Here is a 27,795-nt window from a genome sequence, read left to right as displayed (position 1 = left end):
TATTTATTCCTGATGATTAGTTATTATATGTCATTTTATTTACTCACAGAGCAGCTCTGGAGGCTTTGACCACTGGCAGCAGCCTCAGAAGACCTTCCTCTGATCTGGAGTATTTCTTCAGGTCAAACACATCCAGCTCCTTTTCTGAAGTCAGCAACACAAAGACCAGAGCTGACCACTGTGCAGATGACAGTTTGCCTCCAGAGAGACTTCCTGAGCTCAGGTATCTTTGGATCTCCTTCACTAGAGAATGGTCATTTAGTTCATTCAGACAGTGGAACAGATTGATGCTCCTCTCTGGAGAGAGATCCTCCCCGATCTTCTCCTTGATGTACTTGACTGTTTCTTCATGGCTCTGTGAGCTGCTTCTTGTCTTTGTCAGTAGACCTCGCAAGTGCTTCTGATTGGACTCCAGTGAGAGGCCCAGAAGGAAGCGGAGGAAAAGGTCCAGGTTTCCTGTCTCACTTTGTAAGGCTTTATCCACAGCACTCTTGTAGAAAGTAACTTCAGGCTTGTCTTTTGTTTGCAGTTCATCCATTAGATTCTCATTGTTGTTGATGAATGAGAGGAACACATATACAGCAGCCAGAAACTCCTGAATGCTCAGATGAACAAAGCAGTACACCTTGTCCTGGTACAGCCCACATTCCTCTTTAAAGAGCTGTGTGCACAATCCTGAGTACACTGAGGCTTCATTGACATCAATGCCAGACTCTTTCAGGTCTTCTTCATAGAAAATCAGATTGCCCTTCACAAGCTGTTGAAAAGCCAGTTTTCCCAGTGACAGAATGCTCTCTTTATTCCAGTGTGGACCTGTCTCTTCTTTCCCAAGATACTTTTCATTATTTTGTTTAGTATGAAACACCACAAGGTGTGTGTACATCTCAGTCAGATTCTTGGGCATCTCTTCTCTCTTATGTTTTAGCATGTGTTCAAGGACTGTTGCAGAAATCCAACAGAAGACTGGAACGTGGCACATGATGTGGAGGCTCCTTGATGTCTTTATGTGTGAGATGATTCTGCTGGCCATGTCCTCATCACTGAATCTGTTCCTGAAGTACTCTTCCTTCTGTGGGTCATTGAACCCTCGTACCTCTATCACCTGGTCAACACACGCTGCAGGGATCTTATTGGCTGCTGCAGGTCGGGTAGTTATCCAGAGGAGAGCAGAGGGAAGCAGATTTCCCTTGATGAGATTTGTCAGCAGAACATCCACTGAGGTTGACTCTGTGACGTCACAACATATCTTGTTCTTCTGGAAGTCTAGGGGCAGTTGGCACTCATCCAGACCATCAAAGATGAACAGAACTTTGTACTTGTCGTAGTTGGAGATTCTTGATTCTTTGGTTTCCATTGAGAAGTGATTAAGAAGTTCAATGAAAGTGTGTTTGTCCTCTTTCATCAAATTCAGCTCCCGGAAAGGGAATGAAAATACAAATTGGACATCCTGATTTGCTTTTCCTTCAGCCCAGTCCAGAATGAACTTCTGCACAGAGACTGTTTTTCCAATGCCAGCGACTCCCTTTGTCAGCACAGTTCTGATAGGTTTGTCTTGTCCAGTTAAGGGTTTGAAGATGTCATTACATTTGATTGCTGTCTCTGGTCTTGCTTGTTTCCTGGTTGTTGTCTCAATCTGTCTCAGCTCATGTTCATTATTGACCTCTCCTGTTCCACCCTCTGTGATGTAGAGCTCTGTGTAGATCTTATTGAGAAGTGTTGGGTTTCCTTGTTTAGCGATCCCCTCAAATACACATTGAAACTTCTTCTTTAGATTAGATTTGAGTTCACGTTGGCAAATCACAGCAGGATCATCTGAATCTAGAAATAACACAGAGGATATTAATATTACGTCTGTTTTAATGTCTACAGTATTGTAGGACTGTTATAAAGTTTTACATTATAATAATTTATTCTCTTAACTGACTGTATAAATGTGTAAATGTTTTCATAATGCATTACAGACTGGTGTGACTGATTATATTATTATTGGTATTATTGATGGTATTATTAATGTTCTCTCTCTCTCTCTAAATGAATCACCACAACACATCCCTGCTGCTACTTGATGAGGTCACTTTGGGGTGGCAGCGTAGCCTAGTGGTTAGAGCGTTGGACTAGTAACCGGAAGGTTGCGAGTTCAAACCCCCGAGCTGACAAGGTACAAATCTGTCGTTCTGCCCCTGAACAGGCAGTTAACCCATTGTTCCCAGGCCGTCATTGAAAATAAGAATATGTTCTTAACTGACTTGCCTGGTTAAAAATAAATAAAAAAAGGTGTTGTGTTAAGGCTGCTACAATATCATTGAGTTACACAGCTACTTTAGCTGTACTTTAGCTACAGCTTTTAAATGTTATAAAACACCATTCAACATGAGGCAGACAGATCTTACATTTCTCCAGTGTGTCAGCAAGCTCCTTCTGGTTCATTTTCCTCAGGACGTGCATATCAGCACCACTGAATATGGAGAGCACACACACACACAAGGAGGGAATGTTGTGTTTGTTTAATATTGTTTTAGGACTATGCAAATGGACAAAATGATGAGCCTATGGATTATGAAAACAACAACAATAAATGGGAAAATGGGAGAGGAGAAATGACTAGAGACAGTGTTGTTTAACTCACTGACCAGGACCCATGAGTTCTTCTTACCTTTGTTCAGTAGAAAAGTCTCCCTCTCTAAACTCTATAGGTTGTTCCATAGACTTGTCACTCTTCATGGACACACAGCTGGGAACAGGGGAGGCTGGTCTCTCCTGCTTGATTGGACTTCAACACAACAGAGACAAACATTACATCTCTCAGATGGGAAAACATAAGTTTCAGCTGAGCTGGAAAATTAGACAGTTGAGGAACAATGGGAAAGTCGTTCTGCTTTGAACGTTGATAAACTTGTAACTTTTGAGAAAATGTTTTGGTACCTACTGTAGAGCTCTCATTTGACTACAGGACTGTTACTTTGGCACCCATCCAAATAAATCGTTTTTAATCCAATTAACTGGTGTTTGGTGTTATTGAGTTAAGCGAGTTTCATTGTTTGTTATGCTATAAATAGTTATTTTATGGTTGTAAATGGGAAAATGAACTAGAACATTTGATATAATTACTACTTTAGTAAGGAATTACACATTATTCAGTACTACTGCAGTTGCTACATAATTCCAATAGATGGCAGCATAAGACCACTAATGACATTTCAGAAGATTAGTTTAGTTTCCTCCCTGGATACACCACCACTCCCCCTCACAGGAAAACTCCTGTGTGCTTCTTCCTGTCCCTTTCCACACTGCTAACACAAGAGGAAGCACTGAAACAGCATTTAACAGATTACTGTGGAGTAAAGTAATAGAGTAGAGTAAGTAGAATAATATAATAATATAATGATGATTCATGTTTATTATTTCCTGGTTTTATGATCATGTTTTGAAATTATACTTCATTATTATAATAATTATCAATAATTTAATATTATTAATATAATGATTATCAATAATTTAATATTATTAATATAATGATTATCAATAATTTAATATTATTAATATAACGATTATCAATAATTTAATATTATTAATATAACGATTATCAATAAACCTGAACATTAATTCAGTCACATCTGGTTGAGAAAAACATATTTTCATTCATTGTCAAATTCATCAACCAGCCTCAAGCTGCTCTGCCTTCTCGAGCAAGTAGTCAACTTATCCCCACTAAAAAGGTGGTGTTGTCACACGATTATCAATAAGCCTGAAAAGGAATTTAGTCACCTCTGGTCTAGAAAAACGTATTTTCCAGGTACATTCACTGTCAAATTTATCAACCAGCTTCGAGACACTCTGCCTTCTCTCGCTAGTAGTCAACTCAGCCCCGCTAAAAGGATGGTGTCGTTACTCTGCCTTCTCCGGGGGATGTTGAGGTACATTTACTAACCGGGAGGGTTGAATGATGTAATTTATTGAAGGGCTGGAAGACGCACTCTCGAGGTTATTTACTCACAATATCAGATATTAAGATGATTTTTATAATGAATGTCTACTGAGGTTGAGGTTCTGACTAGTGATAATTTACCTGCTATAGTCACTATTTTTTTGCTCTCCCAATAGCAACACAGCCCTAATATGAGATATATAGTTAACTAAAGTAATGAGTGACCATTTTAGAAAATAATGGGAATCATATAGTCTGTAGTTGTATGCTATTTTATGTCAATCATATTGCTGCTTGTAGTCTATAACTGATGCTTCATGGTCCATCATATTGCTGCTTGTAGTCTATAACTGATGCTTCATGGTCCATCATATTGCTGCTTGTAGTCTATAACTGATGCTTCATGGTCCATCATATTGCTGCTTGTAGCCTATAACTGATGCTTCATGGTCCATCATATTGCTGCTTGTAGTCTATAACTGATGCTTCATGGTCCATCATATTGCTGCTTGTAGCCTATAACTGATGCTTCGTGGTCCATCATATTGCTGCTTGTAGCCTATAACTGATGCTTCGTGGTCCATCATATTGCTGCTTGTAGCCTATAACTGATGCTTCGTGGTCCATCATATTGCTGCTTGTAGCCTATAACTGATGCTTCGTGGTCTTATGCTGCCATCTATTGGAAATTTAGCAATTAGACGTTCTTAATTCACGTACAGACATTGGTGATGCAGCTGAGAAATAAAGAATATTTCCCTTGTTAATAATTCCTTAGATCAGTCTCAAACCTGCCCCATCTACCCACGCCAGTTGCTGGACGTTCACATAGAGTTTACTTGATCACCCAGTTCAAACCACAATTGAAAAATACAACTAATGTGGCTTGTTTATCAAGTGTTCTGCCCTGCAATAATAAATATAATAAAATAACAAATTATAATGGTATTCACTAACATAATGTTATTACTAAAATAGTTTCTAAAAGAGTTCTAGGCTACCCTATCCTAGATTTGGGGTTAGGGGTTAAGGCTAAAATAGGTCATACGTAGGGTTAGAGTTTCTGTTTTGCACTTTGTGACATATGCTGATGTGAAAAGGGCTTTATAAATACGTTTGATATCTACCTCCTTGCTGTCATATGGATGTGAGGAGGAGGGGGAGAGAGAGAGAGAGGGAATGGTTCTTTGTGACATATGCTTTATAAATACATTTGATAGATTTTTAGGTTTGTTGTTTTTAAGGCCAAAAACCATATGGGTTGAAATGTCTCTTTCTCCTCCCTGTGGCCTTCTGTGGGTACTACATCACTCATTTGTGACACTTGCTAGGCTCATAATCCCTGTGGCCTTCTGTGGGTACTACATCACTCATTTGTGACACTTGCTAGGCTCATAATCCCTGTGGCCTTCTGTGGGTACTACATCACTCATTTGTGACACTTGCTAGGCTCATAATCCCTGTGGCCTTCTGTGGGTACTACATCACTCATTTGTGACACTTGCTAGGCTCATAATCCCTGTGGCCTTCTGTGGGTACTACATCACTCATTTGTGACACTTGCTAGGCTCATAATCCCTGTGGCCTTCTGTGGGTACTACATCACTCATTTGTGACACTTGCTAGGCTCATAATCCCTGTGGCCTTCTGTGGGTACTACATCACTCATTTGTGACACTTGCTAGGCTCATAATCCCTGTGGCCTTCTGTGGCTACTACATCACTCATTTGTGAAACTTGCTAGGCTCATAATCTGAGGTAGAATTTTGATCATGATTACCTAACTAGGGACATAAGGTAATATTATGAAACTGGACTAAATGGGGGATGCAATTAACATGTTTTTATCAGAAAAAAAATTGTTTTGTTAAAAATGTCATGTGTCCAGCCTCCTTGAGGCGCCCCGAAAACAATATTCAAAGGTTCGGTCCTTGGACACAGAAGGGGTTAAACACTAAAGTTACCGTCCATCTAGTGAAGAGAGGAGAACCGGACAGAGGTAGCCAGCATCCGTCAACGAGAGAGGGAGAAGCCTCACCGGGATTTAACAGGTGGAAGAAACAACCGGGGAGCTCCATCGGTCCACAAGAAATGCAGGCAGCCGGTGATGATGTAGTGGTAGCTATGGTAACTAGGATGCTGCTGGTAGAGTAGCTATGGTAACTAGGATGCTGCAGGTAGAGTAGCTAGCTAGCTTACCTAGCTGTAACGACTGATGATGTAGTGGTAGCTATGGTAACTAGGATGCTGCTGGTAGAGTAGCTAGCTAGCTTACCGAGCTGTAACGACTAGCTTGGTTAGTTAGCAGGTCGTTCGTCTGTCCCTCGTCTCGATGATGAATCCGGTGAACCACAAATTGAAACAAGGATAGAGAGTGAAAAGGATCTGGCTACACTCATACTGTCCCTGACCATAAAGAAAAAAGCAATTTGAACAATAAACTTTGGTCTCAACAATGTAGTGAACTCCATCATTATTCCCCAAAATCAGCCCACTCTGCACGTAACGTGACAATATGCTTAGCGCCACACCGAACGTGGATGAACATGAGCAGTGCCACACAATAGACTAAACCCAGTCTTTAAAGTGGGCTACATCAGTAATATTCATTTTTTATTATGTAAAACAAAACATATTCCTTTTGTAAACAGTTTTTTGAGATCTGGGTCCATATCCACAAAGCGTCTCAGAGTATAAATGTGGGTGTTATAACTGTTGAGAATAAAGACATTTTAGTCCTACTCTTATGGGTATAAATTAAAGTTATGCATTAAAGCCTCTTCATTCATCTAGTTGGAAGATATTTAGGACACCTCATGAGCTGTAAGAGGTACGAGCAGGTGTCTGGATAATAGCCTCATCAGCTGTCCTAACCAGTTAAGAGGTACCAGCAGGTATCTGGATAATAGCCTCATCAGCTGTCCTAAGAGGTACCAGCAGGTATCTGGATAATAGCCTCATCAGCTGTCCTAAGAGGTACCAACAGGTATCTGGATAATAGCCTCATCAGCTGTCCTAAGAGGTACCAGCAGGTATCTGGATAATAGCCTCATCAGCTGTCCTAAGAGGTACCAGCAGGTATCTGGATAATAGCCTCATCAGCTGTCCTAAGAGGTACCAGCAGGTATCTGGATAATAGCCTCATCAGCTGTCCTAAGAGGTACCAGCAGGTATCTGGATAATAGCCTCATCAGCTGTCCTAAGAGGTACCAGCAGGTATCTGGATAATAGCCTCATCAGCTGTCCTAAGAGGTACCAGCAGGTATCTGGATAATAGCCTCATCAGCTGTCCTAACCAGTTAAGAGGTACCAGCAGGTGTCTGGATAATAGCCTCATCAGCTGTCCTAAGAGGTACCAGCAGGTATCTGGATAATAGCCTCATCAGCTGTCCTAAGAGGTACCAGCAGGTATCTGGATAATAGCCTCATCAGCTGTCCTAAGAGGTACCAACAGGTATCTGGATAATAGCCTCATCAGCTGTCCTAAGAGGTACCAGCAGGTATCTGGATAATAGCCTCATCAGCTGTCCTAAGAGGTACCAGCAGGTATCTGGATAATAGCCTCATCAGCTGTCCTAACCAGTTAAGAGGTACCAGCAGGTGTCTGGATAATATCCTCATCAGCTGTCCTAAGAGGTACCAGCAGGTATCTGGATAATAGCCTCATCAGCTGTCCTAAGAGGTACCAGCAGGTATCTGGATAATAGCCTCATCAGCTGTCCTAAGAGGTACCAACAGGTATCTGGATAATAGCCTCATCAGCTGTCCTAAGAGGTACCAGCAGGTATCTGGATAATAGCCTCATCAGCTGTCCTAAGAGGTACCAGCAGGTATCTGGATAATAGCCTCATCAGCTGTCCTAAGAGGTACCAGCAGGTATCTGGATAATAGCCTCATCAGCTGTCCTAAGAGGTACCAGCAGGTATCTGGATAATAGCCTCATCAGCTGTCCTAAGAGGTACCAGCAGGTATCTGGATAATAGCCTCATCAGCTGTCCTAAGAGGTACCAGCAGGTATCTGGATAATAGCCTCATCAGCTGTCCTAAGAGGTACCAGCAGGTATCTGGATAATAGCCTCATCAGCTGTCCTAAGAGGTACCAGCAGGTATCTGGATAATAGCCTCATCAGCTGTCCTAACCAGATCACTGACATTATAATTCCAAGTGGGGAACTCAGGCCTCTTTCTAGAGCTCCGACCTGAAAATCACTGACATTATAATTCCAAGTGGGGAACTCAGGCCTCTTTCTAGAGCTCCGACCTGAAGATCACTGACATTATAATTCCAAGTGGGGAACTCAGGCCTCTTTCTAGAGCTCCGACCTGAAGATCACTGACATTATAATTCCAAGTGGGGAACTCAGGCCTCTTTCTAGAGCTCCGACCTGAAGATCACTGACATTATAATTCCAAGCGGGGAACTCAGGCCTCTTTCTAGAGCTCCGACCTGAAGATCACTGACATTATCATTCCAAGCGGGGAACTCAGGCCTCTTTCTAGAGCTCCGACCTGAAGATCACTGACATTATAATTCCAAGTGGGGAACTCAGGCCTCTTTCTAGAGCTCCGACCTGAAGATCACTGACATTATAATTCCAAGTGGGGAACTCAGGCCTCTTTCTAGAGCTCCGACCTGAAGATCACTGACATTATCATTCCAAGTGGGGAACTCAGGCCTCTTTCTAGAGCTCTGACCTGAAGATCACTGACATTATAATTCCAAGTGGGGAACTCAGGCCTATTTCTAGAGCTCCGACCTGAAGATCACTGACATTATAATTCCAAGTGGGGAACTCAGGCCTCTTTCTAGAGCTCCGACCTGAAGATCACTGACATTATAATTCCAAGTGGGGAACTCAGGCCTCTTTCTAGAGCTCCGACCTGAAGATCACTGAAATTATAATTCAAACTTCTCAGTTGTCTTGAAAGCACCATTATTCCAGAGAATGACAGACTTTGATGACAAAATTTGCCCACAAGTACAACCACCGCGCCACTCCACCCTACATGAAACATCCCTTATTTTCAGTGTTTCTACAATTCCTCAAGATGAAACTGTATGGTGTAAAAACTATTGGGTTTTGACAGCAATGACAAAAACATGACAGATAAATTCAAAATGAGAGGCTACAAGGACAAAACTCTTGATGCTGCAATGATGAAGATATCTCAAAAACCAAGAGAGGAATTACTAGAAAACAACAACCGTCTTTTGCACCAAGTTTACCAAGTAGGAGGGAGAAAATGTAAGCAATCCTGAAAAAGCACTGGCATATTCTACAATCAGACAACAAATCACACACCTCTTCAAGTAACCCCCACTGGTGGTCTATAAGTGTGGCATTGAGCATGTTGCTCTACCAAGGAGAGGAGGTAACATGGAGATCCTACTACTACAAAGGGAGAGGAGGTAACATGGAGATCCTACCACTACAGAGGAGAGGAGGTAACATGGAGATCCTACCACTACAGAGGAGGTAACATGGAGATCCTACTACTACAGAGGAGGTAACATGGAGATCCTACTACTACAAAGGGAGGCTTGCTGGATATCCTAAAAACATTGACCCCTAGTGGTGTGAATATTGACTTTGATCTCAGGCCCTTCATATGAACAATTCTCTCTTTTAAATTGATATCTTCTTTCGACAGCTTATCAGAGAGCATCCAATATGTTCCTCCTGGTGATGATGCTTATTATGCATTAAGAACCAAAAGATTACATGGAACAAAAAATGAATTGAAATAGGAAACAATTAAATATGTGAAATTGAACAAAACAATAATGTATGTTGATGCTAATATGATGCACAATATTCAGTTATGTTTTCATATGATAACAATAGACTAATATATTCAATATGCCATAAACTATAGTTTTTTTAAACAGTTTCATTAATTCATTCTAATTAACTTAATAATTATGACACACCCCTCTCTATTGTCATTGGTTGCACTAATTGCACTGTTTGTCTACATAACCTGGTACAAGTATTCATGACATCACCCTGAAGAAGACACAGTGATGCTGAAACGTTGGTAAAAACCCAATAAATTACTGGGAGTTTATATATGGAGTTTATACATGGAGTTTATATATTATACATGGAGTTTATACAGTATATGGAGTTTATACAGTATATGGAGTTTATACAGTATATATGGAGTTTATACATGGAGTTTATATATGGAGTTTATATATGGAGTTTATACATGGAGTTTATATATGGAGTTTATACATGGAGTTTATACATGGAGTTTATATATGGAGTTTATATATGGAGTTTATATATGGAGTTTATACATGGAGTTTATATATGGAGTTTATACAGTATATGGAGTTTATACATGGAGTTTATATATGGAGTTTATATATGGAGTTTATATATGGAGTTTATATATGGAGTTTTATATGGAGTTTATACAGTATATGGAGTTTATATATGGAGTTTATATATGGAGTTTATATATGGAGTTATATATGGAGTTTATATATGGAGTTTATATATGGAGTTTATACAGTATATGGAGTTATATATGGAGTTTATATATGGAGTTTATATATGGAGTTTATACATGGAGTTTATATATGAAGTTTATACAGTATATGGAGTTTATACATGGAGTTTATACATGGAGTTTATATATGGAGTTTATATATATGGAGTTTATACAGTATATGGAGTTTATATATGGAGTTTATACATGGAGTTTATATATGGAGTTTATACATGGAGTTTATATATGGAGTTTATACAGTATATGGAGTTTATATATGGAGTTTATACAGTATATGGAGTTTATATATGGAGTTTATATATGGAGTTTATACATGGAGTTTATACATGGAGTTTATATATATGGAGTTTATACAGTATATGGAGTTTATATATGGAGTTTATACAGTATATGGAGTTTATATATGGAGTTTATATATGGAGTTTATACATGGAGTTTATACATGGAGTTTATATATATGGAGTTTATACAGTATATGGAGTTTATATATGGAGTTTATACAGTATATGGAGTTTATATATGGAGTTTATATATGGAGTTTATATATGGAGTTTATACAGTATATGGAGTTTATATATGGAGTTTATATATGGAGTTTATATATATGGAGTTTATACAGTATATGGAGTTTATATATGGAGTTTATATATGGAGTTTATACAGTATATGGAGTTTATATATGGAGTTTATACAGTATATGGAGTTTATATATGGAGTTTATATATGGAGTTTATATATGGAGTTTATACAGTATATGAAGTTTATACATGGAGTTTATACAGTATATGGAGTTTATATATGGAGTTTATACAGTATATGGAGTTTATATATGGAGTTTATATATATGGAGTTTATACATGGAGTTTATATATGGAGTTTATATATATGGAGTTTATACAGTATATGGAGTTTATATATGGAGTTTATACATGGAGTTTATATATGGAGTTTATACATGGAGTTTATATATGGAGTTTATACAGTATATGGAGTTTATATATGGAGTTTATACATGGAGTTTATACATGGAGTTTATACAGTATATGGAGTTTATATATGGAGTTTATACAGTATATGGAGTTTATATATGGAGTTTATATATGGAGTTTATATATGGAGTTTATACATGGAGTTTATACATGGAGTTTATATATGGAGTTTATATATGGAGTTTATATATGGAGTTTATACATGGAGTTTATACATGGAGTTTATATATGGAGTTTATACATGGAGTTTATACAGTATATGGAGTTTATATATTATACATGGAGTTTAAATATGGAGTTTATACATGGAGTTTATATATGGAGTTTATATATGGAGTTTATACAGTACATGGAGTTTATATATGGAGTTTATATATGGAGTTTATACAGTACATGGAGTTTATATATGGAGTTTATATAGTATATGGAGTTTATATATGGAGTTTATATATGGAGTTTATACATGGAGTTTATACAGTACATGGAGTTTATATATGGAGTTTATATAGTATATGGAGTTTATATATGGAGTTTATATATGGAGTTTATACATGGAGTTTATATATGGAGTTTATATATGGAGTTTATATATGGAGTTTATATATGGAGTTTATACAGTATATGGAGTTTATATATGGAGTTTATATATGGAGTTTATACAGTATATGGAGTTTATATATGGAGTTTATAGATGGAGTTTATACATGGAGTTTATATATGGAGTTTATATATGGAGTTTATATATGGAGTTTATATATTATACATGGAGTTTATATATGGAGTTTATACATGGAGTTTATACATGGAGTTTATATATGGAGTTATATATGGAGTTTATACATGGAGTTTATACATGGAGTTTATATATTATACATGGAGTTTAAATATGGAGTTTATACATGGAGTTTATATATGGAGTTTATATATGGAGTTTATACAGTACATGGAGTTTATATATGGAGTTTATATATGGAGTTTATACAGTACATGGAGTTTATATATGGAGTTTATATAGTATATGGAGATTATATATGGAGTTTATATATGGAGTTTATACATGGAGTTTTATACAGTACATGGAGTTTATATATGGAGTTATATAGTATATGGAGTTTATATATGGAGTTTATATATGGAGTTTATACATGGAGTTTATATATGGAGTTTATATATGGAGTTTATATATGGAGTTTATATATGGAGTTTATACAGTATATGGAGTTTATATATGGAGTTTATATATGGAGTTTATACAGTATATGGAGTTTATATATGGAGTTATAGATGGAGTTTATACATGGAGTTTATATATGGAGTTTATATATGGAGTTTATATATGGAGTTTATATATGGAGTTTATATATGGAGTTTATATATGGAGTTTATACAGTATATGGAGTTTATATATGGAGTTTATACAGTATATGGAGTTTATATAGGGAGTTTATACAGTATATGGAGTTTATATATGGAGTTTATACATGGAGTTTATATATGGAGTTTATATATGGAGTTTATATATGGAGTTTATATATGGAGTTTATACATGGAGTTTATACATGGAGTTTATATATGGAGTTTATATATGGAGTTTATATATGGAGTTTATATATGTAGTTTATATATGGAGTTTATACAGTATATGGAGTTTATATAGGGAGTTTATACAGTATATGGAGTTTATATATGGAGTTTATACATGGAGTTTATATATGGAGTTTATATATGGAGTTTATATATGGAGTTTATATATGGAGTTTATACATGGAGTTTATACATGGAGTTTATATATGGAGTTTATATATGGAGTTTATATATGGAGTTTATATATGGAGTTTATATATGGAGTTTATACAGTATATGGAGTTTATATATGGAGTTTATATATGGAGTTTATACATGGAGTTTATATATGGAGTTTATATATGGAGTTTATACATGGAGTTTATATATGGAGTTTATATATGGAGTTTATACATGGAGTTTATATATGGAGTTTATATATGGAGTTTATATATGGAGTTTATATATGGAGTTTATACATGGAGTTTATACATGGAGTTTATATATGGAGTTTATACAGTATATGGAGTTTATACATGGAGTTTATATATGGAGTTTATACAGTATATGGAGTTTATATATGGAGTTTATATATGGAGTTTATATATGGAGTTTATACATGGAGTTTATACATGGAGTTTATATATGGAGTTTATACAGTATATGGAGTTTATATATGGAGTTTATATATGGAGTTTATACAGTATATGGAGTTTATATATGGAGTTTATATATGGAGTTTATATATGGAGTTTATACATGGAGTTTATACATGGAGTTTATATATGGAGTTTATACAGTATATGGAGTTTATATATGGAGTTTATATGGAGTTATATATGGAGTTTATATATGGAGTTTATACAGTATATGGAGTTTATATATGGAGTTTATACATGGAGTTTATATATGGAGTTTATATATGGAGTTTATACAGTATATGGAGTTTATATATGGAGTTTATATATGGAGTTTATATATGGAGTTTATACATGGAGTTTATACATGGAGTTTATATATGGAGTTTATACAGTATATGGAGTTTATATATGGAGTTTATATATGGAGTTTATACATGGAGTTTATATATGGAGTTATACAGTATATGGAGTTTATATATGGAGTTTATATATGGAGTTTATATATGGAGTTTATATATGGAGTTTATATATGGAGTTTATATATGGAGTTTATACATGGAGTTTATACATGGAGTTTATATATGGAGTTTATACAGTATATGGAGTTTATATATGGAGTTTATATATGGAGTTTATATATGGAGTTTATATATGGAGTTTATATATGGAGTTTATACAGTATATGGAGTTATACATGGAGTTTATATATGGAGTTTATACAGTATATGGAGTTTATATATGGAGTTTATACAGTATATGGAGTTTATATATGGAGTTTATATATGGAGTTTATATATGGAGTTTATACAGTATATGGAGTTTATATATGGAGTTTATATATGGAGTTTATATATGGAGTTTATACAGTATATGGAGTTTATATATGGAGTTTATACAGTATATGGAGTTTATATATGGAGTTTATACAGTATATGGAGTTTATATATGGAGTTTATACAGTATATGGAGTTTATACAGTATATGGAGTTTATATATGGAGTTTATACAGTATATGGAGTTTATATATGGAGTTTATATATGGAGTTTATATATGGAGTTCATACAGTATATGGAGTTTATATATGGAGTTTATACATGGAGTTTATATATGGAGTTTATACAGTATATGGAGTTTATATATGGAGTTTATACAGTATATGGAGTTTATATATGGAGTTTATATATGGAGTTTATACAGTATATGGAGTTTATATATGGAGTTTATACAGTATATGGAGTTTATATATGGAGTTTATACAGTATATGGAGTTTATATATGGAGTTTATACAGTATATGGAGTTTATATATGGAGTTTATACAGTATATGGAGTTTATACAGTATATGGAGTTTATATATGGAGTTTATATATGGAGTTTATACAGTATATGGAGTTTATATATGGAGTTTATATATGGAGTTTATATATGGAGTTTATATATGGAGTTTATATATGGAGTTTATACAGTATATGGAGTTTATATATGGAGTTTATATATGGAGTTTATATATGGAGTTTATATATGGAGTTTATATATGGAGTTTATACAGTATATGGAGTTTATATATGGAGTTTATATATGGAGTTTATATATGGAGTTTATACAGTATATGGAGTTTATATATGGAGTTTATACAGTATATGGAGTTTATATATGGAGTTTTATACAGTATATGGAGTTTATATATGGAGTTTATACAGTATATGGAGTTTATACAGTATATGGAGTTATATATGGAGTTTATACCAGTATATGGAGTTTATATATGGAGTTTATATATGGAGTTTATATATGGAGATTATATATGGAGTTTATACAGTATATGGAGTTTATATATGGAGTTTATATATGGAGTTATACAGTATATGGAGTTTATATATGGAGTTTATACAGTATATGGAGTTTATATATGGAGTTTATACAGTATATGGAGTTTATATATGGAGTTTATACAGTATATGGAGTTTATATATGAGTTTATACAGTATATGGAGTTTATACAGTATATGGAGTTTATATATGGAGTTTATATATGGAGTTTATACAGTATATGGAGTTTATACATGGAGTTTATATATGGAGTTTATATATTGGAGTTTATATATGGAGTTTATATATGGAGTTTATACAGTATATGGAGTTTATACATGGAGTTTATATATGGAGTTTATATATGGAGTTTATATATGGAGTTTATACAGTATATGGAGTGGGAGTTTATATATGGAGTTTATATATGGAGTTTATATATGGAGTTTATACATGGAGTTTATATATGGAGTTTATATATGGAGTTTATATATGGAGTTTATATATGGAGTTTATACATGGAGTTTATACATGGAGTTTATACATGGAGTTTATATATGGAGTTTATATATGGAGTTTATATATGGAGTTTATATATGGAGTTTATATATGGAGTTTATACATGGAGTTTATACATGGAGTTTATATATGGATAAAAAATATCTGGGTGTGCTCCAGCTCATGTTTTCTATTGGAAAAACTATTGGAACCATTTCCCTGTTTGACCGCTAGGTGTTATGGGTATCATGACACCTCCACTGTGGGGCTCTACAAAACTATTGGAACCATTTCCCTGTTTGACCGCTAGGTGTTATGGGTATCATGACACCTCCACTGTGGGGCTCTACAAAACTATTGGAACCATTTCCCTGTTTGACCGCTAGGTGTTATGGGTATTATGACACCTCCACTGTGGGGCTCTATAAACTATTGGAACCATTTCCCTGTTTGACCACTAGGTGTTATGGGTATTATGACACCTCCACTGTGGGGCTCTATAAAACTATTGGAACCATTTCCCTGTTTGACCGCTAGGTGTTATGGGTATTATGACACCTCCACTGTGGGGCTCTATAAAACTATTGGAACCATTTCCCTGTTTGATCGCTAGGTGTTATGGGTATTATGACACCTCCACTGTGGGGCTCTATAAAACTATTGGAACCATTTCCCTGTTTGACCGCTAGGTGTTATGGGTATTATAACACCTCCACTGTGGGGCTCTATAAAACTATTGGAACCATTTCCCTGTTTGACCGCTAGGTGTTATGGGTATTATGACACCTTCACTGTGGGGCTTTATGGCGCAAATTAAATGGGATAATCTAGAGAATGTGACAATATTAGTTTAATCTTGCTGTGATGTTCAGTAAAATGTAAAAACACTAAACTCTATTTAAAATGTAATGTCTTAGAACAGTAATATTTTACACACCCATCAGCCTTCATTTCTCATGAAAAAACACAACTGTGAAAAGATGGTGGACATTGTGTTTTGGATATAAACAATTCATAAAATCTTTAAAAAATGGTCCTCTCACCTCTTAGATTTGGTGCCATGTTCCCCAGAGACATTCCTTTTAGAGGCAGGGCCCCCCTTCTCTCTCTCCCCAGAGAGACTCATTTTAGAGGCAGGGCCCCCCTCCTCTCTCTCCCCAGTGAGTCTCATTTTAGAGGCAGGGCCCCCCTCCTCTTTCTCCCCAGAGAGACTCATTTTAGAGCACTGATCCCTAAACAGAGATCCAACATGTTGGTTGTGGTTAACACAGTGACAACTAAACAGAGATCCATCATCTTGGTTGTGGTTAACACAGTGACAACTAAACAGAGATCCAACATGTTGGTTGTGGTTAACACAGTGACAACTAAACAGAGATCCATCATGTTGGTTGTGGTTAACACAGTGACAACTAAACAGAGATCCAACATGTTGGTTGTGGTTAACACAGTGACAACTAAACAGAGATCCAACATGTTGGTTGTGTTTAACACAGTGACAACTAAACAGAGATCCAACATGTTGGTTGTGGTTAACACAGTGACAACTAAACAGAGATCCATCATGTTGGTTGTGTTTAACACAGTGACAACTAAACAGAGATCCAACATGTTGGTTGTGTTTAACACAGTGACAACTAAACAGAGATCCAACATGTTGGTTGTGGTTAACACAGTGACAACTAAACAGAGATCCAACATGTTGGTTGTGGTTAACACAGTGACAACTGAACAGAGATCCAACATGTTGGTTGTGTTTAACACAGTGACAACTAAACAGAGATCCATCATGTTGGTTGTGTTTAACACAGTGACAACTAAACAGAGATCCAACATGTTGGTTGTGGTTAACACAGTGACAACTAAACAGAGATCCAACATGTTGGTTGTGTTTAACACAGTGACAACTAAACAGAGATCCAACATGTTGGTTGTGTTTAACACAGTGACAATTAATTATTGAAGGTCAATTGTTCTCTTTTATTCATTATCTCTTAGAAATAAAACATTTACTAACAGACACATCCAAACAGTCAGGTGATTTTATATTTTTCACCTTTTGTCCATAATAATAATAATATAATAATAGTAATAATAACAATATCTAATATATAATAATAATAATAATAATGTCTCACTTTCTCTTTGAATAATGTCTCTCATTCTAGTGTGTTGCTTTGTTCAACATGATATGATGATGCTGTTACTGAATTCAGTTCATAATATTAATGTTAAGAAAAGTCTGTTCAGTGGTTTCATACCAAATTACACAGGAAGCAGGAGCTCATTGGAATTTAGAAAGAACAAATGTTCTGATATTATGAAAAATGATTTAGAACTATGATACTAAATAACCACAATATACGAATCATATAATACGTTATATGAACAACATGTTTATGAATGTGACTTGACTACGCCCAGTTAGCTATATGAACAATATGTTTTTGAATGTGACTTGACTACACCCAGTTAGCGCCATTTTGTATGATTGAACTGTCACGTAGCTGTCCCAGGTGAAATGGACTGTTAGATCTGAGTGTTTTACTGTCATTCACTATACTAAAATAACACCAGACATTGAATTTCTCTACACACTTTACAATAATCACTGGGAAGATTCTTACCTTGTAGCCTGAATTCACAACCAGAACATATCAAGTCATTGAGATATTTTCCGTTGCGCTGAGGGAGCACCTTCCTGATGACAAGTGTCTCTGTATCTATGTTCTAGGTTCAGTTGATCTTTGGATGTAATAACATCTGGTCAAAGTCTAGTGACACAACACCATAGTATATCATAACCATAACAGCAGTTGGCCAGTAAAGGCCATGGAATACTATAAAACAGGGTTCGTCAACTAGGTTTGGCTTCGGGACAATTGTTTTCTGAGTTAAAGTCGGTGGGTCAGAACATAATTAACATATAATATTTGCACAGTGAATAGGTCTACACTACAAATTTAACGACATGTTTAATATATTTGATTAGTACACAATACATTCATTTATTTCATTGACAAAATATAATTTTGATCAGATTTAGTTTATAAAATCACCAATATCTCTATTAAATTATAATGTTTTGTTTATTTCTCTGTGTGTTGATTGGTGGGTAAAAACAGGTCTATCAAATCTAATCAAATCTAATTTATTTACATAGCCCTTCGTACATAAGCTGATATCTCAAAGTGCTGTACAGAAACCCAGCCTAAAACCCCAAACAGCAAGCAATGCAGGTGTAGAAGCACGGTGGCTAGGAAAAACTCACTAGAAAGGCCAAAACCTAGGAAGAAACCTAGAGAGGAACCAGGCTATGTGGGGTGGCCAGTCTTCTTCTGGCTTTGTCGGGTGGAGATTATAACAGAACATGGCCAAGATGTTCAAATGTTCATAAATGACCAGCATGGTCCAATAATAATAAGGCAGAACAGTTGAAACTGGAGCAGCAGCACGGCCAGGTGGACTGGGGACAGCAAGGAGTCATCATGTCAGGTAGTCCTGAGGCATGGTCCTAGGGCTCAGGTCCTCCGAGAGAGAGAAAGAAAGAGAGAAAGAAAGAGAGAATTAGAGAGAGCAAACTTAAATTCACACAGGACACCGAATAGGACAGGAGAAGTACTCCAGATATAACAAACTGACCCCAGCCCCCCGACACATAAACTACTGCAGCATAAATACTGGAGGCTGAGACAGGAGGGGTCAGGAGACACTGTGTCTATGTAGCCTACTGTAGTCTACACTACTTTATTAATGGGGTAAACAGGTCTATGTAGCCTACTGTAGTCTACACTACTTTATTAATGGGTAAAACAGGTCTATGTAGCCTACTGTAGTCTACACTACTTTATTAATGGGTAAAACAGGTCTATCTAGCCTACTGTAGTCTACACTACTTTATTAATGGGTAAAACAGGTCTATGTAGCCTACTGTAGTCTACACTACTTTATTAATGGGTAAAACAGGTCTATGTACTGTAGTCTACACTACTTTATTAATGGGTAAAACAGGTCTATCTAGCCTACTGTAGTCTACACTACTTTATTAATGGGTAAAACAGGTCTATGTACTGTAGTCTACACTACTTTATTAATGGGTAAAACAGGTCTATGTAGCCTACTGAAGTCTACACTACTTTATTAATGGGTAAAACAGGTCTACGTAGCCTACTGTAGCCTACACTACTTTATTAACGAATTGGCTGAGAACTCTGGGGTCGATAATTCTCTAACAAATTGGTTTGACAGTGTGTTTGGGAAATGGAAAAATGTCATTATCACTGTGTTGTGGGCAACCGTCACCTGTATGAGTGTTTTGGTTCGGTGTGGGGTTTGTTTGGTACCTTGTGTGACAGTTTTGCTTATCAAGACTCTGGAGAGGTCGGTAGGGCAACAGATGGTGATGAGGTATGGACCGATTTCGAGCGCTGGTCTGTGTGATGACGAGTTCGAGCTTCAAGGGCTAGCAGAGGATTCCGTTTCTTTCAGCTATGAGGAACCAGTGTTGGATGAGACTGTTATTTTTGAGGGATAAGACCATATTTTTATGAAGCTTGTAATACAAATCCTAATGGAAGTGTTACAGTTGGATTTAGACCGATAACAGTCATGAATGAATATCTGATGGACATTATAATCCCTTGTATTAATTAGGATCATTTGTTATGTTTCCTTGTAGGAAATTAGTTTCAGGATGTATCATCTAGTCATTTAAGGGTGGATTGATAAGGAAATGTGTTCTAATAAATTATTAGAATGTTACAGTCCTGAAACCATAGGTCTGATACCATGTGATCGTATGAAACCATAGGTCTGATACCATGTGATCGTATGAAACCATAGGTCTGATACCATGTGATCGTATGAAACCATAGGTCTGATACCATGTGATTGTATGAAACCATAGGTCTGATACCATGTGATTATATGAAACCATAGGTCTGATACCATGTGATTGTATGAAACCATAGGTCTGATACCATGTGATCGTATGAAACCATAGGTCTGATACCATGTGATTGTATGAAACCATAGGTCTGATACCATAGGTCTGATACCATGTGATTGTATGAAACCATAGGTCTGATACCATAGGTCTGATACCATATGACTGTATTAAACCATAGGTCTGATACCATGTGATTATATGAAACCATAGGTCTGATACCATGTGATTATATGAAACCATAGGTCTGATACCATAGGTCTGATACCATGTGATTATATGAAACCATAGGTCTGATACCATGTGACTGTATTAAACCATAGGTCTGATACCATGTGATTATATGAAACCATAGGTCTGATACCATAGGTCTGATACCATGTGACTGTATTAAACCATAGGTCTGATACCATGTGATCGTATGAAACCATAGGTCTGATACCATGTGACTGTATGAAACCATAGGTCTGATACCATGTGATTGTATGAACAATGTGTCTAGTGTTTTGATAACAGACTATCTGTCTGAGCCAGATCCGGGGAGACCTTGCCTGGGACACTGAGAACATCCCAGTCCCAGGTCTCTCCCTATCTTATTGTTGTGTGAGGGACTCTCCCTATCTCATTGTTGTGTGAGGATCTCTCCCTATCTTATTGTTGTGTGAGGGACTCTCCCTATCTTATTGTTGTGTGAGGGACTCTCCCTATCTTATTGTTGTGTGAGGGACTCTCCCTATCTTATTGTTGTGTGAGGGTCTCTCCCTATCTTATTGTTGTGTGAGGGACTCTCCCTATCTTATTGTTGTGTGAGGGACTCTCCCTATCTTATTGTTATGTGAGGGTCTCTCCCTATCTTATTGTTGTGTGAGGGTCTCTCCCTATCTTATTGTTGTGTGAGGGACTCTCCCTATCTTATTGTTGTGTGAGGGTCTCTCCCTATCTTAACTCTCCGTCCCTGTGACTCCGCCTTTTCTTTCTAAACGGCTTTTTAATCTTCAGTCCTTCATTCAGGGGAGAAAAAGAATAGCTCTCTCTCTCTTTCTCTCCCTCTCTCTCTCTCTGTGGACACATTCCCTGTTTAATCTCAGAGCATCTTCAGTCATTCATTCTAGGGAGAAATATAATCTCTCTCTCTCTCCCTCTCTCTCTCTCTCTCTCTGTGGACACATTCCCTGTTTAATCTCAGAGCATCTTCAGTCCTTCATTCTAGGGAGAAATATAATCTCTCTCTCTCTCCCTCTCTCTCGCTCTCTCTCATGGATTTAGCCTCAGATATGAAAGACAGGGAATGGTAACACTTTACAATAAGGGTACATTAGTTAATGCATTAGTTAACCTGAATAAATAAATAATTCATTGAATATCTACTAAGTATTTATTAATTGTATGCATAATTACTAAACCATAAATTATTTTAAAAAGCTGATAATTCATGTTAATAGTTATATAACTGGAATTTCCTGCATCTAAACCATTCAGAAACAAATGGTCTGTTAGGAAGAGAGTTAACCATTGTTAACAGTATGATAAGGTTTTATCATGTATCAATTATTTTTAGTGATGCAGGTTCATGTTATTGAGAGATTGTCTTTATTCTAGTTTATAATATCTTACCATTGACTAACTGATGTGCCATGACAACTAGTTAAGCAATAGGAAATGAAGAAAAACGATTCAGTCATTTATCTTTAATTTCAAAAGCAGGATTAGCAACATCACACAGTTTCATCACAAGTTTAGGTAATGGTGAGCTGCAGTGAGTGACAGATCTTGGTTTGAGTATTGAAGTGTAGACTGTTGACCTCTGGAGGTGAGAGGTGAAGTAGACTGTTGACCCCTGGAGGTGAGAGTTGAAGTGGCTGGGTCATTTCCTAGCCTACATTCTTCTGGAACAGAGAGATGTTAACTTCCACTCACAGGGCACGTCGAACCAGAGCTTCTCACTTGCAGCGTTCATCTGCAGACAGTCCTCTCCTTCTCCAGCGTTATTGGGCTCACCATTGTTCCAGTTAGTGTAGTCAAATCTGGACCCATCTGACCACATCCATAAGCCCTCCTTGACTGCATCAAAACCTCCAATCCAGGTATCAGGTAAGTGGCCATTGGTATTCTTTGTTAGTGCTTGCATGAACTGGTACTCTAAAAGGTTATTCACGGATGCTAGGTTTCCACCAAGTGCCAAACAGTTTTGCTCAGAATCTGACCATGACTGCGGAATGCTGACAAACCTGAAACAGCGTGATCCATATGGGTTCCAGTCTGAGGGACATGACATTTCCTTTGTCCCCTGCTGTACTGCTGCTACCTGAGCCTCGACAGGAGGAGTCTGTTCCACCTCAGTCTTCAGTAAGGGTTCTAAACCAAGCAGCTGGGTCAGGTTTGCGTCGCCCAGTGCAATGGCAGCACTCAGAAGGACGGCCAACTTCTCCATGGTAATCTTTTCCTGTCAGAGAAGGAATCACAGGTGGTCTGTAGGTTCTGTTCAGCTTGAGAAAGAGGAACACTTTTATACATGCAGCTCACCAAGCCACAAGGACGAAGCACAAAAAACATGTTGACACTGATTCCAATGTACCAAAAAACATGTTGACACTGATTCTATATCATGTTGGCAAATGTATCCTAATCCTTTTGGCAAATATACAACTGAGTACAAAACATTAAGGTCACCTGCTCTTTCCATGACCTAGACTGACCAGGTGAATCCACTTTAATCAGTGTAGATAAAGGGGAGGAGACAGGTTAAAATAATATTTTGGAGCCTTGAGACAACTGAGAGATGGATTGTGCCATTCAGAGGGTGAAGACAATAGATTTAAGTGCCTTTAAACGGGGTATGATAGTAGGTGCCAGATGCACCTGTTCATGTCAAGAACTGCAACGCTGCTGGGTTTTCACGCTCAACAGTTTCCAGTGTGTACAAAACAATAACAACACCTTCCTAATATTGAGTTGCAGCTCCCCCCACCAAATACGAAGAATCAACATGATTGTCTAGGCAATAACAAAATCCCATAATTAAAATTGCTCAAACATACAAGTATTTCACACCATTTTAAAGATAAGCTTCTTGTTAATCCAACCAGTGTCCAATTTCAGATAGGCTTTACAGCGAAAGCATGACAAACGATTATGTTAGGTCACCGTCAAGTCACAGAAAAACACAACCATTTTTCCAGCCAAAGAGAGGAGTCACAAAATTCAGAAATAGAGAGAATTAATCACTAACCTTTGATGATCTTCATCAGATGACACTCATAGGACTTCATGTTACACAATACATGTATGTTTTTGTTTGATAAAGTTCATATTTACATAAAAAAATCTCAGTATACATTGGCACGTTATGTTCAGTAGTTCCAAAAACATCCGGTGATTTTGCAGAGAGCCACATCAATTTACAGAAATACTCATAATAAACGTTGATCAAAGATACAAGTGTTATGCATTGAATTTTAGATCCAATTCTCCTTAATGCAACCGCTGTGTCAGATTTCAAAAAAGCTTTACGGAAAACGCAAACCATGCAATAATCTGAGTACGGTGCTTAGAGACCAAACAAGCCAAAAAGATATCCGCCATATTGTGCAGTCAACAGAAGTCAGAAATAACATTATAAATATTCACTTACCTTCATCAGAATGCACTCCCTGTCACGCCCTGGCCATAGAGGCTTTTATTCTCTATTTTGGTTAGGCCAAGGTGTGACTAGGGTGGGCATTCTATGTTCTGTTTTCTATGTTTTTGTATTTCTTTGTTTTTGGTAGGGTATGGTTCTCAATCAGGGACAGCTGTCTATCGTTGTCTCTGATTGGGAACCATACTTAGGTAGCTCTTGCCCACGGGTTTTGTGGGTAGTTAATTTCTGTTTAGTGTTTTTCACCTTTCAGGACTGTCCCTTTTGTTATTTTTGTATTTAGTGTTCAGTGACAATAAACAAATATGACGTACAACGCTGCATCTTGGTCCTTCTTCCACAGAAAGCCGTTACACTCCCAGGAATACCAGTTCCACAATAAATGTTTGTTTTGTTCGATAATGTCCATCATTTAAGTCCAAATAGCTTCTTGTGTTAGTGCATTTGGTAAACAAATCCAAACTCACGAAGCGCATTCACCAGTTGCAGACAAAGTCCAAAAGTTACGTTACAGTCCATAGAAACATGTCAAACGAAGTGTAGAATCAATCTTTAGGATGTTTTTATCATAAATCTTCAATAATGTTCCAACCGGAGAATTCCTTTGTCTGTAGCATTGCAATGGAAAGCAGGTCGCTCTCACGTGAATGAGCAGGGCAAAAAAAGAAGCAATGGAACGCAGCTACAACTCTATGTGAAATGCACGTGACCAGCTCGTGGCTCTCTGCCAGACACCTGACTCATTCCCCTCTCATTCGCAGCTACAACACTATGTGAAATGCACGTGACCAGCTCGTGGCTCTCTGCCAGACACCTGACTCATTCTCCTCTCATTCGGCCCCACCTCACAGTAGAAGCATCAAACAAGGTTCTAAAGACTGTTGATATCTAGTGGAAGCCTTAGGACGTGCAACATGATCAATATCCCACTGTATCAATAGGGAATGATTTGAAAAACGACCAACCTCCGATTTCCCACTTCCTGGTTGGATTGTTTTCTCTACCAAATGATTTCTGTTATACTCACAGACATACTCACAGACATCATTCAAACAGTTTTAGAAAGTTCCGAGCATATATTAGCAACTGGGACTGAGTAGCAGGCAGTTTACTCTGGGCACCTTATTCATCCAAGCTACTCAATACTGCCCCCAGCAAAACAATTCCTGACATTTAATCCTAGTAAAATTCTCTGTCTTAGGTCAGTTAGGATCACCACTTTTTTTAAAGAATGTGAAATGTCAGAATGATAGTAGAGAGAATGATTTATTTCAGCTTTTGTTTCTTTAATCAGAATTTTTTTTAAAGTGTAATTTCTATTTAACTAGGCAAGTCAGTTATGAACAAATGATTATTTACATTGACGGCCTACCCCGGTGGGGTATGTGCATCGCCCTATGGGACTCAGGGCCAGATGTGATGCAGCCTGGATTTGAACCAGCGACTGTAGTGGTGCCTCTTGCACTGAAATGCAGTGCCTTAGACCACTGCACAACTCAGGAGCCCTGTGTGTGTGTGTGTGTGTGTGTGTGTGTGTGTGTGTGTGTGTGTGTGTGTGTGTGTGTGTGTGTGTGTGTGTGTGTGTGTGTGTGTGTGTGTGTGTGTGTGTGTGTGTGTGTGTGTGTGTGTGTGTGTGTGTGTGTGTGTGTGTGTGTGTGTGTGTGTCTGCACCACTTAAGGGAAGGGTGAGCAGTGTGGTTAGGTTAGGATTAAAATCAAATTGTATTACTTTGTGCCTGTGCCAGTTAGTGACCACTATGCTGAACTGCCTCCAGGGCAAGATTCATGACAATAAATGCCAACCTGCCTCACAGTCATCCCCTCCTTATCTTTACAAGGCTGCAGAACATGCAAGCTAGTGATGTGGGGGTTGTCTCATAACCTCAGTCCCCAGGTGGGTAGATGGCAGGTTGATTAAAGAGAAGCTAGTGATGTGGGGGTTCTCTCATAATCCTCAGTCCCCAGGTGGGTAGATGGCAGGTTGAATAAAGAGAAGCTAGTGATGTGGGGGTTCTCTCATAACCCTCAGTCCCCAGGTGGGTAGATAGCAGGTTGAATAAAGAGAAGCTACTGATGTGGGGTTCTCTCATAACCTCAGTCCCCAGGTGGGTAGATGGCAGGTTGAATAAAGAGAAGCTAGTGATGTGGGGTTCTCTCATAACCTCAGTCCCCAGGTGGGTAGATGGCAGGTTGAATAAAGAGAAGCTAGTGATGTGGGGGTTCTCTCATAACCCTCAGTCCCCAGGTGGGTAGATAGCAGGTTGAATAAAGAGAAGCTAGTGATGTGGGTGTTCTCTCATAACCTCAGTCCCCAGGTGGGTAGATGGCAGGTTGAATAAAGAGAAGCTAGTGATGTGGGGGTTCTCTCATAACCCTCAGTCCCCAGGTGGGTAGATGGCAGGTTGTATAAAGAGAAGCTAGTGATGTGGAGGTTCTCTCATAACCCTCAGTCCCCAGGTGGGTAGATGGCAGGTTGATTAAAGAGAAGCTAGTGATGTGGGGGTTCTCTCATAACCCTCAGTCCCCAGGTGGGTAAGATGGCAGGTTGAATAAAGAGAAGCTAGTGATGTGGGGGTTCTCTCATAACCCTCAGTCCCCAGGTGGGTAGATGGCAGGTTGAATAAAGAGAAGCTAGTGATGTGGGGGTTCTCTCATAACCCTCAGTCCCCAGGTGGGTAGATGGCAGGTTGTATAAAGAGAAGCTAGTGATGTGGGGGTTCTCTCATAACCCTCAGTCCCCAGGTGGGTAGATGGCAGGTTGAATAAAGAGAAAATATACATTTATGTACAGTTGATATTGGAAGTGTATACATACATTCCCTGTCTTAGGTCAGGTAGGATCACCACTTTATTTTAAGAATGTGAAATGTCAGAATAATAGTAGAGAAAATGATTTATTTCAGCTTTTATTTCTTTCATCACATTCCCAGTGGGTCAGAAGTTTACATAAACTCAATTAGTATTTAGTAGCATTACCTTTAAATTGTTGCACTTGGGACATACTGTACGTTTTGGGAAGCCTTCCACAAGCTTCCCACAATAAGTTGGGTGAATTTTGGCCCATTCCCCCGGACAGAGCTGGTGTAACTGAGTCAGGTTTGTAGTCCTCCTTGCTCGCACACACTTTTTCAGTTCTGCCCACAAATTTTCTATGGAATTGAGGTCAGGGCTTTGTGATGGGCACTCCATTACTTGACTTTGTTGCCCTTAAGCCATTTTGCTTGGGGTCATTGTCTATTTGGAAGACCCATTTGCACCAAGCTTTAAC

The 27,795-nt window shown here is 37.6% G+C and overlaps 3 protein-coding genes across 3 annotated transcripts in view; 1 reads left to right on the top strand and 2 right to left on the bottom strand.

Moving 5' to 3' along the window:
- LOC116370645 (NLR family CARD domain-containing protein 3-like) overlaps window positions 1–27,795 on the top strand; it is a 277,910-nt gene that overhangs the window by 195,614 nt on the left and 54,501 nt on the right. The gene's annotated exons all lie outside the window — the stretch shown is intronic.
- LOC116370639 (NLR family CARD domain-containing protein 3-like) lies at window positions 7–17,127 on the bottom strand. The gene is made up of 4 exons (XM_031819840.1): window positions 16,989–17,127; window positions 2,654–2,770; window positions 2,391–2,455; window positions 7–1,818 (listed from the first exon to the last, which is right to left on the bottom strand). Exons 1-4 carry the CDS (start codon window positions 17,114–17,116, stop codon window positions 44–46), a joined length of 2,085 nt encoding a protein of 694 aa, XP_031675700.1. The 5' UTR covers window positions 17,117–17,127; the 3' UTR covers window positions 7–43.
- On the bottom strand, window positions 22,564–23,393 carry LOC116370642 (ladderlectin-like). The gene has a single exon (XM_031819842.1). The coding sequence runs from the start codon at window positions 23,319–23,321 to the stop codon at window positions 22,767–22,769; it is 555 nt and encodes a 184-aa protein (XP_031675702.1). The 5' UTR covers window positions 23,322–23,393; the 3' UTR covers window positions 22,564–22,766.

The sequence above is a fragment of the Oncorhynchus kisutch genome, unplaced genomic scaffold (assembly GCF_002021735.2).
Source record: "Oncorhynchus kisutch isolate 150728-3 unplaced genomic scaffold, Okis_V2 scaffold2680, whole genome shotgun sequence".
Classification (NCBI taxonomy): domain Eukaryota; kingdom Metazoa; phylum Chordata; class Actinopteri; order Salmoniformes; family Salmonidae; genus Oncorhynchus; species Oncorhynchus kisutch.
The sequence above is the reverse complement of the archived record's forward strand: the minus strand, read 5'-3'. Positions and strand labels throughout refer to the sequence as shown.